We start from the raw sequence: 11,836 nt of genomic DNA, 5'->3' as shown, positions 1-11,836 counted from the left end.
ATGTCTTGCTATTTCTCCCAGAGGGTCTCTTCATCATTCTGTCTATTCTCAGTCTGCTTCTTTAGCTTCCTGCCCCTCCTTCATCTATTCCCCCAGATCCCTTGCCTAGCTACCCACCCATCTGTCCCTCTGGCCCTTCTGTTTCTCTGACCTGTATGTCTCTCTGATCTATCTATAGGTACCTCTGTCTGTCTCTTTCAACTCATCTATTTTTTAATTATATTTTTCAATCGGCAAAAATCTGATATCTCCTCACCCCAATTAAGAATGAAAGAAAAATGAAACCATCATTATAAACAGTATAGTCAAGCAAAATAAATGTTTACAGTGACCATACACAAAATAATAATAATGATATTAATAATAATATGTCTCATTCTGCACTGTGAGTCCCTCACCTCTGTATCAGGAGGTAGGTAGAATGCTTCATAATTAATCCTCTGGAATTGCTGTTGGTCATCACACCAATTAGAATTCCTAATTCTTTCAAAGTCACTTGGCCTTACAGTATTGCTATCATTATATAAATCATTCTCCTGGTTTTGTTCACTTCATTCTGCATCTCTAAAGCCATTCCCTTCATAATTTCTTAGAGCACAATAGGATCCATCATAACTTTTTCAACTGTTCCTCAATTTATGGGCACACACTCAGATTCCTATTCTTTTTCAGCCTCAAAAAAGGGCTGTAAATGTTTTAGTACATCATTAGTAACTGAGTTCATTTTGCTTAGGACTAATCCATCCCTAAACAAACCTACCTTCTAACTGCCCCTTCTCCCTTCTTCCCTTTCCCTCTTCTTTCCTTGTTGAGTGAAATGTATTTCTGTCCCCATCTTTGTGTATTCTTCTTCCCTTAACCAGTTCAAGTGTTAGCTGCTCCCCCACCTCCTTCTCCTTGTTTGTGCAGATGTGTGCTTTTGAGTCCTTTCCTTCCTCCCCCTAGCATATTCCTCTTTCTCTCCACTATTCTCTTAAGATCATCACCTACATATTTTTTTCTAGAGTCTCAGGAGTTCTTAACCTAGAGTCCGTGAACTTATTTTTAAAAAATATTTGGTAACTATTTTTCAACATAACTGGTTTCTTTTGCAATTCTATGTATTTTATGCATTTAAAAACATTAGTTTGAAAAGAGGTCCATAGGTTTCAACAGATTTTCAAAGGGATCTATGAAACAAAAAATTTAAGAATCCCTCTTCTAGGCTGTCCCTCTAGTCTCTATTTCCCTTTAGTTTTTCTGGTCTGTTTCTCTTTTGCTTAACTATTCCTCTAATCCATATGCTCAAAGCAAAAGAAGAAACCATTTGGGGTGAAGGTGGGAGGTGACCCTGCACTGCCATAGGTTGGGGGAAGAAGAGGTGCAGAGGACAAGGTGGGCAGGCTAGGACATATACCTTAGACAGTGGTTCAGACAGCCCCTTCCCCAAAACCTCCCATGCCACTCCTCAAATGCTTTACCCATCCTAGACTGTCCCTACAATTCACCCTAAGTAGGTGATTTATTGGAAGGGAAGGGGCAGGCAGTGTGCTCCACAAGGAGGTTGGACCAGCCATAGAGAGGCATGTGGATGTGGAGGCAGCAGGAAAGAACCCAGAAGCGTTTTATTCTAGTACAGGCTCTACCATCAAAGGCTAGGTGAACTCAGGGAGGTCAGTTGCCTTCCCTGGGTCTGAGTCACCTGAGTGAAAGAGAAAGGCAAGAGGGACACCATACCCTGTGGTGGCAGGTCTTCCCACTGCCCAATCATCACATGGGATCTCAGAAGCCCCAGGACTGAGGGATAGGGTAAAGAAGGAAGGCATGAGGGAGGGGGTGAATGAGGAAGAGAATGAGTGAGTAAATAAATGAATGAACACCTAACAGACTTACTTCTCATCAACCCAACTTCCCCAGGACATTCCCGAGTTCAACGTTCTACACCATTGTATTGTCCACCAAAGAGCTACAAACAGCCTTTGTGCTAGGCATGAGGAGCTGTGCAGAGCCCCTGGCCTCCCCTGGGCAATGCAACCACTACTTAATCTCCTCCAGGAACCAGTTTATTGACACTTTTATTCTTTACAACATGTTCTTTGCATCTATGGATGTGTCGACTGGAGGTGAGAGTGGGAGTTGCTGGCTGGATATTGACTCTCTGTGGCTGGGGCCTCCCTCAAAGATCACAGGAACCCACAGCCTTGGAGGAGAGAGAAATAGAGCAGAGCTGAAAGGGCGAAAACCATGTATGCCTACTCCGCAGCTCCTGGGAGGTGGGTGGAAGATAGTGAATGGGGAGGGGACCAAAGTCAAGGGAAAGGGGGCAGATCTGAGAACCAGGTGCAGAGTAGTGGCTGATCTCTAGAGAACTGGAGTTCTAGAACAGGCCCCTCGGGGAGAGAGGAAGCAACATCAATGGCCTAAGGGATGGGAATAGAGTCATCATTGCTGAAACCTAGAATTTGATTCTAGGTTTCTGGATGACAAAGAGGCTTGGGGATTAGATATAAAGCACTAAGGGCTCTTGGGGTGCTCCCCCAGGCAGGGCCTTGGGTTCACCACTTCCCTTCTAGCAGACAGGAGAGAATTAGGCTTTTGACCATCTTTCTCCTAAGTGAAGTCTCTCCTAGGTGAGGATAGGCAAATTCAAGATGAGGCACTTTGGTTCAGGAAGGGAAAGAATCCATGGACAAGAGGATCTCACCACCCCACCCTGCCCTGGGCCTCTGAGACCCTCCCTGGTGATCTCTAAATCCTCTCCAGGTCTTAGGTCATAGAGCTGGAAGAGACCTTAGAGATCATCTGTCCAACCCTCTCCTGCTACAAATAGAGAAACTGAGGGTCATGGCCACCTTATATTCTCACCAGACCCTGGTGGGAGGAGGAAGCAGACATTCTCTGTATCCCACCCATATCTCACAGGATGGAGAAATTGAGGCAAGGTACAGAGAAACAAGAAGAGATAAGGGAACCAAACTCAGCATCCAGTTTCTGCCAAGCTCTCTCTCTCTCTCTCTCTCTCTCTCTCTCTCTCTCTCTCTCTCTCTCTCTCCCTCTCTCCCTCCCTCCCTCTCTCTCTCTCTCTCTCTCTCTCTCTCTCTCTCTCTCTCTCTCCCTCTCTCCCTCCCTCTCTCTCTCTCTCTCTGTGTCTCTCTCTCTCTCTGTGTGTCTCTCTCTCCTTCCCCCCTCTCTCTTCTCTCTCCTCTCTCTTCTCTCTCCTCTCTCTCCCTCTCTCTGTCTTTCTCTCTCTCTCCTTTCTCTCTATGTCTCTCTCTCTCTCTCTCCCCTTCCCCCCTTTCTCTTTCTTCTCTCTCTCTCTCTCCCTTTCCCTCCTCTCCCTCTGAAGGGGAGTCCCCAGTTCCCTGCTCCCTCTACCTGAACTCCTAGGGACTCAGTCCCAGGAATATAGGCTATACTTAGACAGAGAGAGGGAGGATTGACATGAGAGGATGTCAAGCTGTGTTGTCTGTGAGCAGAGGGGTAACAAACTTGGAATGGCGTATACCCAGGGAGTAAGCAGGTGCCCGGGTCCAGTGCACTGTGACCTGCTCTGGGTTGTGGGCACCAGGACCTGGTGTCTGGAAGAGGGGGCGAGGAGCACAGGGGCGCCCCAGCATGGAATAGGCAGGCCCCCGGCGCTGCCTATAGGTATCTGGGTCTGGGCACTCATACTGGCCTGGCCCCGGGAGCTGAGATGGGTCCTCAGTGAAACGGGCCTGGGCCGTTCGACCCGACACTGAGTAGCTGGGGCTGCAAGGTTTGGTAAAGATCTGGGAGCCCCACAGAGAAGGCAGGGTATAGCTGTTGGGGGCTGGGACAGAGTCTACCAAGCGGCAGCGGGGTATGCGCAAGCCCAGGCTGTAAGCAGGAGATCTTGGCTGGTTGATAGGAGGCACCTTCTCCGGGCTGTAGGCACCAGGGCCAGGTGTCACCTCCAGATCTGTGGAATACAAGTGCTTAGAGTCACCCGTAAGAACTATGTCACTCCCCTGCTGATAAACTTTCAGTTTATCAGTTCAGGCTCCCCTCTGGAATTGGGATAAAATTCCAACCTTTATCTTGACATCTAAAGCCTTTCACAACCTGGGTCCAACCAACATTCTTGGCCTTATTCTCTACTTCTCTCATTCCTGCACTCTCTGTTAGAGAGACAGTATTGGGGTAGCAGATAGAGTGCTGGACTGGGGGCAGGAAGACTTGGCTTTGAGTCCTGCTTCGGACATTTACCAACTGTGTGCCCCTTGACAGGTGGCTTAACCTCTCTGTGACTGTTTTCTCATCTGTAAAATGAAGGAATTGTTCTTGGCTCATAAAGATCTCTCTCAGCTCTAGACCTGTGATCCTATTCCTCCCAAACTGGTGATTCTCTGTCCCTTAACCTTGTCTCATCCTCCCCCTTCTTCATGCACTTGTGCACACCTCTGCCTAGAATGGACATTCTTCTCCTTCTCCTTCTCCTCCATCAACTGATGTCCTTCCTTTCCTTCGGAATGAATTTTCAGGCCTCATTCCCCTCAACATAACAGGTCGATTTCTTCTGATTGTCAATGTCACTCAAAAATCATGGCACCCAAAAATGGTATTCCACAAGTGATCTGGCCAGACCGAGGTCCAGTAAGACCATCACCTCCTTCAGTCTGGACACAATACTCATAAGCTTACTTAATTATCACACCGCACTGCTGACTCATTTGGAACTCTTGGTCTCTCCAGCTCTTCTCCTGTACAAATTATCATCTGGCTGTGGCTTTCCCATCTTGATGCTGATTTTTTTTAACCCAGGCATAACACTTGACATCTGCTTCATTAGTTCAAGCTTCTGTGATTTCATCCCTATAGATTCACCCTCCTCCAATGCAGACCACCACATATCTACAACTTGGAAAGTTGTGGTGGCTGATGAATTCACCCCCCTATGGTGAATCCAGTGATAAGCCACTCCAAATTTGGTTAAGCTTGTCCTGGGACAACAGATATACAGTTGGTCACCAAGCCCATAGGCAGAGATGTTTCCAGCTTGTGGAGACCCTCCAGAGTTGGTACTTGGCTGCTGACAGCCTTTGAATACATGCTATCATAAAGCAATATAGTCAGAAGATTTGGCTCATTGTTCTAGCCTGATAAGAAATTTTTAGATATTGACTCTGGTAGAAGGGCCTGTGAGACTCTCTCCATTCCCTCTTAGGTCCACTGCCCCCATTTGGCCCTTTTTCTGGGCTGGTGTCTCATCTCTCCTCTAGCTTGAGTTTCTCAAAAGAATCGTAGCCATCTCTGTCTCCTAACTCAGCCCAGTCCAATGACCTGCCCAACAATATATTTGTTCAGTTTGTTAAGATGTTTGTTCAGATGTATTTGTTGAGTTTCTTAACCTATGGTGTTGTCACCTTCACTGGTGGGGAGGGGGAACCCCATACTCATTTCCAAGACAATGAGGAGACATCTTACCATCCTGCTAGTAGGGAATTAGTTACTGGCCTCAGATGGAGGATCCTGGGATGGCTTAGAATGGGGAAGAAGCAGGATGATAAAAGGACTGAAAACAGCTGAAGTGGAGAGAAGACTAAAAACATAAGTTTGTTTACTTCTGATATCCAAAGGATCATGGTAGGGCAGAGGGAATAGAAGTGTTCTATATCGCCCCAGAGAACAAAATTAAAATAAGTGGGAGAAGGCGGCATTATAGGGAGGTTGGTGTCAGCTTAATATAAGGAAGAACATTCTCATTATCAGAGGGGTCCCATAATGTAATAGGCTTCTCTGAAAGGAGCTCATCACCGGACTGGAGGTGTCCAATCTGGATAATACCTTCTCACTCTGAGGATCTATAAGCCACATTGGGTAAAGGTGGGTTGGGGTATCAAGAAGCACCAGGGCTGGGCAAGAGTGTGTAGGAGAAGCAGGGAGCCAGACCCCTGGGCAACTCACCTTTGGGCTTGGTTCGGGACTGCAGGGAGTAGGCAGGGGCACTGCTCCGGCCAAAACGGGTGATGTTGGGCTGCACGAAATAGCAGGGCCCAGGGCTGGAATCTCGTCGAGTCACTGGAGAGAAGCGGGGAGAAAGGCCAAACCCCCCAGATACCAGCCCCCTTAGTAACTGCTGATTGAAACAGCCTCATCTGTCTTGCCCTTTCTTCCCTTGTGCTGTCCTTGAATCCATCTCAGTCCTGACTTCTCTAACATGTTTTCTAAGGAGGTTCTTCTTAATCATGCCACCTTGACCATTGTACATTCTGTGTACAACATGACCTTCTTTTTGATCCCCATGTTAGAAAATCTCACCTCCCACCTCCTTGACTTTTTACAAGCTGTATCCTCTTTGCCTCTACCTCTTAGAAACTCTAGTAAACCACTCACTCAGTCAGTCAAGAAGCATTTACAATGTGCCAAGCACTGTGTTAAAAGCTTGTTGTTGTTTGTCTTTCGTTCTGGAAGAGGACCATGACATCAGGAAGGTGATGCCCCGACTTGCAAGTGAATTGGATTTGAGTGAGGGAGGGCTGTGCAAAGTCACCAGCCTCACTTTCTCCTCCAGAGCCATCTGGGTCCAATGGCCAGGTATAGATCAGGATGACTGGAGATGGCCCCAGATGCAATAGGGGACCTTGGCCTTTTTAAGCTAAGATCTTTCCCAGGTCTCAGTTTGACTGAGGCAACACCCATTCAGTGATTAAGGCTAAGTAAGAAAAGAGGCAGAGAAAGGCCTCTTTTACCTAGCCAAAAAAAATCAATCTTGATTTTTTTTTTGATGATGAGAGGGGAAGATCCTCATGGTTTTTGGCCAAAACAGAAACAATTGATATTTACATTCACTCTGAGCCATTACTGGCCAATCAATGAGAGCCAGAGTGATTTGGGTTTAAGGCAGGGTCCTTAAGAAAGAAGAACTTAAGAACTGGAGATAGAAAGAAAGGCAAAAAATAGCTGCTGCCCTCAAGGTGCTTACATTCTGATGGGGAAAGCAACATGCAAATAACCAGATATGTACAAATATGTATTCAGACTAGATAGAAGATAAACTCAGAAGGGAAGCAAGACTCTCCTCCGGGGCCATCTCTTGTATGGGCCTTTCCTGGTCCCTACCCCACCTCACTCCTACACCAATTACTTTGTATTTACTTTGAGTATGTTTTATATTTTCTTAGCTATGTACATGTTGTATTCCCCACCTGACCCAAGTAGAATATAAACTCCCTGAGGGCAGGGACCAATTTTTTTTTTTTGTATTCTATCCTCAACTCCTACCACAGTGCCTGGCACATAGTAGGCATTTAACAGATCATTATTCAATTGAATTGAAATGAATTGATACAAGTTTCCAGGTCCAACTGTTCCTCAGTCCAGATGTCTTCTTCTAACTTCTACATCAAGACCTCCTCCAATAACAGCAGCCCCTCTTTCTAGAGAGCTTCTCATGTTCTCAAGCATTTTTCTCTCAACGGCCCCATGGGGAAGGTAATGAACCTGTCATTACGCCCATTTTACAGAGAAGGCAACTGAGGCACTGAGAGGTCAAGTTACTTGTCAAGGGTCATACAATAATAAGTGACAGATGAGAATAATAATATTAATAATAACAGATGGCATTTATATGGCATTTAAATATTTATCTCAGTTCATCCTCACAACAACCCCCATTTTACTTAGCTGTGTACATGTTGTATTCCTCACCATTTCCCATTTTACAGGGGATAAAACTGAGGCATACAGGGATGAAGGGACTTGCAAATATAATAACAATATAATATTATATATTATAATATAATCATTGTATTATAATATATTATAATAATAATGTTAACAAATCTATTAGCATGTTGTATCCCCCTCCCCCCGTAGAATGTAAGCTCTTTGGGGGCAGGGGCTATTTATTTCACTTTTTATTTGTATCCTCAGAGCTTTGTATAGTGCCTGGTACACAGCAAGTGCTTAATAAATGCTTGCTGAGTGATTGGATGATAATAAGGATGAGGATCCTATGTTGAAAGTATTGTTATTAACCTAATAGTTAACATTTGTCTGTTGCTCTAAGGGCTTCAAAAAGCTCCGCATGTATGATCTCCTTTGGTTGGCATGTTCACTTGCATCCTGTACACATGTTCATACACACAGAGACAGTAAACCCTGTGAGGCAGGCCTTGCCCATCTCTGTAGCGTTGGCCCCCTAGCTCAGGAAGTAATAATAGGTATGCTGTGAGTGTTTATTGGATTTCAGTTTAAGCACATATGAAGTAAGCACACACATCATATGTTTCTAACCAGAGGAATTTTCACGCCCACAAAGAAGACACCCAGGTCCATAGTCTCTACACAGACTCGCAGGATACACTATGTGGGCTTACATGTGTCCAGACAAACACACCTTTGCATAAAGAACAAAGCACATATCCATGTGTAATGGCCACACTTATGCATCACTTCAGGGGTTTTCGGTGTGTGGCTAGGGTAGAACAGGGGCTGTTGACTCCGTTTCACAGATGAGGTAACTGAGACCCAGAAAGACTGAAGGTTTCAAAGAGAATCACTATCCAAACTAGGACTTGAACTCAAGTCTTTCATCTCCAGGTCAATGTTTTTCTATGATTATTTTTCTAGACCCATACATGTATACACTCACACATATGTATGTACATATAAAACACAGATGGCCAGAGACAGGCAACTTGCAAATACACATGAGGCAGATGCATGCATTGCATTGTGCATACATAGACACGAATAACAAATGTAAGCATGTATACACTCACACACATGTATGTACATGTAACATACAGATGTCCAGAGATATGAAGATAGAGGCATGCAAATATGCAGGAGGCAGATACATGCATTGCATTGTGCAAACACAGGCACAAGTAATAAATGCATACATGTACCTACATAGATTAATACATATAGCCACACAGACACATGCATACACAATGTACCAATTTATATCTATATACAGATACATGCAGAAATAGTACATACAGACACATAGAAATACATGCACACCCACATACATACTTAAGCACGTACAGTTGAAGTCAGGTAGCCAGTAGCACACCCCACTCCTGGTGAGGCAGGGGGAAGGAGGAGGAAGGGCATTGAGCTTGGGAGAAGGGGTACTGGGCTGGGCCCAGGAATTGAGAGGCCCAGGGAAGGGTAGGAGTGGGTTGGATATGTGGCCCTGGAGCTCTGTGACTGTGCCCAGCCAGGCATTCAGGTACTCCTGAAGGCCAGCCAGAGCCCAAGGCCACATCTGCCCCAGATCTAAGCAATACAAAGAGAACAGACCTGAGTGCCAGTAAGATCCGTCCCAGGTGTGACCTGGCTCACCTCAATCCCCTTCAACCCTCTCCCTCCCTCCCCTCAGAAGAGAAGCACGCTGCCAGCTCCTCTTAGTCCCCTCCATGCCCAGAGCTCCCCTATTCCTCTCCTCTAGAAAAAACATCACTTCAGGTCATCAAAGCCAAGGAGAACATAGCAGAGGGTGATCCTTCCTGCTCACAGAGTCGAAGTCCATTAGAAATCTCCCCACTCTTCTTTCCACTCTCAGTCGACATCCTGGAGGGTCTGGCTCTGCCCCACCATCCCCCATATCCCCAGGCTTCCCCACTAGATACACTGAGTGGTGGGCAGAGTCCTGCACTGGTGCCCACAGGGAGAGGATAGGACTGAGACAATGAGGAGATCTCATCCCCCCGTGCCCCTCAGGGGCCCTCCCTTGACTGGTCCTCTCATCCTATCAGCCTTTTCCCTCCTCCCTTTCTTCTCTCCTTCCTTGCCCTGTTCTCTCCCCTCATCTGACCTCTCTCCCCGCTTCCTCTCTCTTCCCTAAACCTGCCTCTCTCCTCACCCTTCTTCTCTCATTGGTGTTTTTGGTCTCTTCTTTCTTTCTGTCCCTTTCCCTCCCAGGTCCTCTCTGCTCACCTGCCCTCTCCATTTCCCACACCTACCTTTCCTCCCCATCCTCAGACTCCCTCCTCAGATCTCTCCCTTCCCCCCACCCCCAAATGTCTCCTCTCTCCTTTCTTGCCCTCAGTTCTGACCCATGGCTTCTCTTTCCCCCTCCTTACCATCGATGGGCCTGCTGAGGAAGGAGTATGCTGGACTAGCCTTCTTGGTGAAGTCATGGCTGATATAACCCACGGTCGAGGGAAGACAGAACAGGTCAGGACCCGGACCTGCAACCCCATGAAGGGACCCCTCAATTCGATTCAAGAAGCCCCAATGGAGTTGGGGAGTGCCCTCACCCTGGGCTATGGGTCTCCCTGGGGCCCTTAGTCCCAGGTGGGAGCTATCATAGCCCACCCACCAGGGAGCCCCCCCCCCAACCCGTTCTGCTGGCCCTTGATTGGCTTGGTCCTCATAGGTCAAGTTTGGGGAGGGGAGGAGGGAGTGAAAGGGAATGGAAAGGATTCTGAAAGTCTTAGAGTAAGGCATTCCCTGCTCATTCCCCTTCCTGTTCATGCTTCTTGCTTGTACCCTCCCACCCTATCCAACACTGTCAGGACCACTTAGGAGAAGCCAGCCAGCCACTCAGAGACATATGATTTGGGAAGTCCCTCTCTACCTAGGGGAACTGTTAGTTTAGGGGGATGGTGACATTTTCTGGGACTCAGTCATGGGAGCCCTGGAGGGTGTGGCTTTAACCCATTCTGGTGGTCAGGATCTCTTCTGCTGTCACCCCGCCTTTCCCCTGTCTGCTGAAGGGCTAAAGCAGCTGGAAGGCCCAGCGGGCACATACCAGTCTCACACGTAGTGATCCCCGACGTCTTCTTCTGGCCCGTCTCACTCAGCTGGCACACGGTGCCCCGTCGGGCTAGAAGAGCACCAGGCAGACGGGGAGGAGGGGGTCCACAGCTCAGGGTGCCCATGGTGGAGGCAGTCCCCAGAGGCTGAGGAGAATCAGCGAGGGTGGCCCTCTCCAAACCCACCAGGAAAGGGGAGGGGGCTGGAGCTATGTCCAACCACCCACCCCAAAAGCCTGCCCGAGTCTGTCACACTGCACTAGGCTCTACTGGAACAAGATTCCCACTCAGGCAGTGACTGGCAGTAAATTGATCCCTGCACGCTCTCTCAGGTGCCACCTCCCATCCACACCTGCAGCTCCAAACCTGCTCTTAGCAAAAGGAGTGGACCACACAGGGAGCTCCTTGTCCCCCAGTGTTGTGTCTGTTCCCTATAGGAGGGGGAGGAGGAGGTGGCTGAAGGATCATATCCTGGGATCCTGGCAGCCTGGGCTTCCTAAGGGCAGGAAGCTCACCCATCCCAAGGGAACAGGGAGCAGGGATTGAGTTTCTAGCAAAATGGTGTGTCCTTCAGAGAAGAACTGGGTGTTGCTGCAGAGCCTGCCTTAGGAGGAGGCAGCAGAGATGGGGTGAGTAGAAATCCCAAGGACCTGGGTGCTACAAATTTCCCAAGAAGCTGTTAGATGCCCCCTGCTGTAGGACAGGGAAGTATTAGGTGCTCTGGGGTGAGACAAAAATACCACCCCCAAACTTAACTTTTTTAGAAGTTGGAAATGTCTTTAGAATATAGATTGTCAGAACTTGATGAAAGTTTAGAATATAGGCTATCAGAGCTGGGATGGACCTTAGAACATGGAATTTCAGAGCTAGGATGACCCTTAGAATACAGGATGTCAGAGCTGGAAGGGAGGGCCCTTAGAACATGGAATATAAGAGAACACAGGATGTCAGGGTTGGGAGGGCCTTTAGAACACAGAATGTCAGAGCTGGGAGGGCCCTTAGAATACACAATGTCAGAGCTGGGAGGGCCCTTAGAACACACAATGTCAGAGTCAGGAAGGCTCTTTCAATCAAATTCAATTAAATTCAATAAATATTGGTTAAGCACTTACTATGTATGTAACAGC

The 11,836-nt window shown here is 47.3% G+C and overlaps 1 protein-coding gene across 1 annotated transcript; it reads right to left on the bottom strand.

The window, feature by feature from the left end:
* Positions 1–3,431: 3,431 nt before the first annotated feature.
* ODF3L2 (outer dense fiber of sperm tails 3 like 2) lies at positions 3,432–10,835 on the bottom strand. The gene is made up of 4 exons (XM_036768735.1): positions 10,706–10,835; positions 10,035–10,142; positions 5,905–6,018; positions 3,432–3,919 (listed from the first exon to the last, which is right to left on the bottom strand). The coding sequence occupies exons 1-4, from the start codon at positions 10,833–10,835 to the stop codon at positions 3,432–3,434; spliced, it is 840 nt and encodes a 279-aa protein (XP_036624630.1).
* Positions 10,836–11,836: the final 1,001 nt, after the last annotated feature.

Source organism: Trichosurus vulpecula, chromosome 1, assembly GCF_011100635.1.
Source record: "Trichosurus vulpecula isolate mTriVul1 chromosome 1, mTriVul1.pri, whole genome shotgun sequence".
NCBI lineage: Eukaryota > Metazoa > Chordata > Mammalia > Diprotodontia > Phalangeridae > Trichosurus > Trichosurus vulpecula.
Note: the sequence above shows the minus strand (reverse complement) of the source record. Positions and strands in the feature narration are given on the sequence as shown.

Excerpts from the sequence above, each read along its gene's own strand:
- ODF3L2 (XM_036768735.1), bottom strand. The coding sequence starts at position 10,835 with ATGGGCACCCTGAGCTGTGGACCCCCTCCTCCCCGTCTGCCTGGTGCT. Across the intron at positions 6,019-10,034 it reads CCTCAGCAGGCCCATCGATG|TGACTCGACGAGATTCCAGC; the intron begins GTAAGGAGGGGG and ends GCTTCTCTCCAG. Across the intron at positions 3,920-5,904 it reads GTCCCGAACCAAGCCCAAAG|ATCTGGAGGTGACACCTGGC; the intron begins GTGAGTTGCCCA and ends TGTATTCCACAG.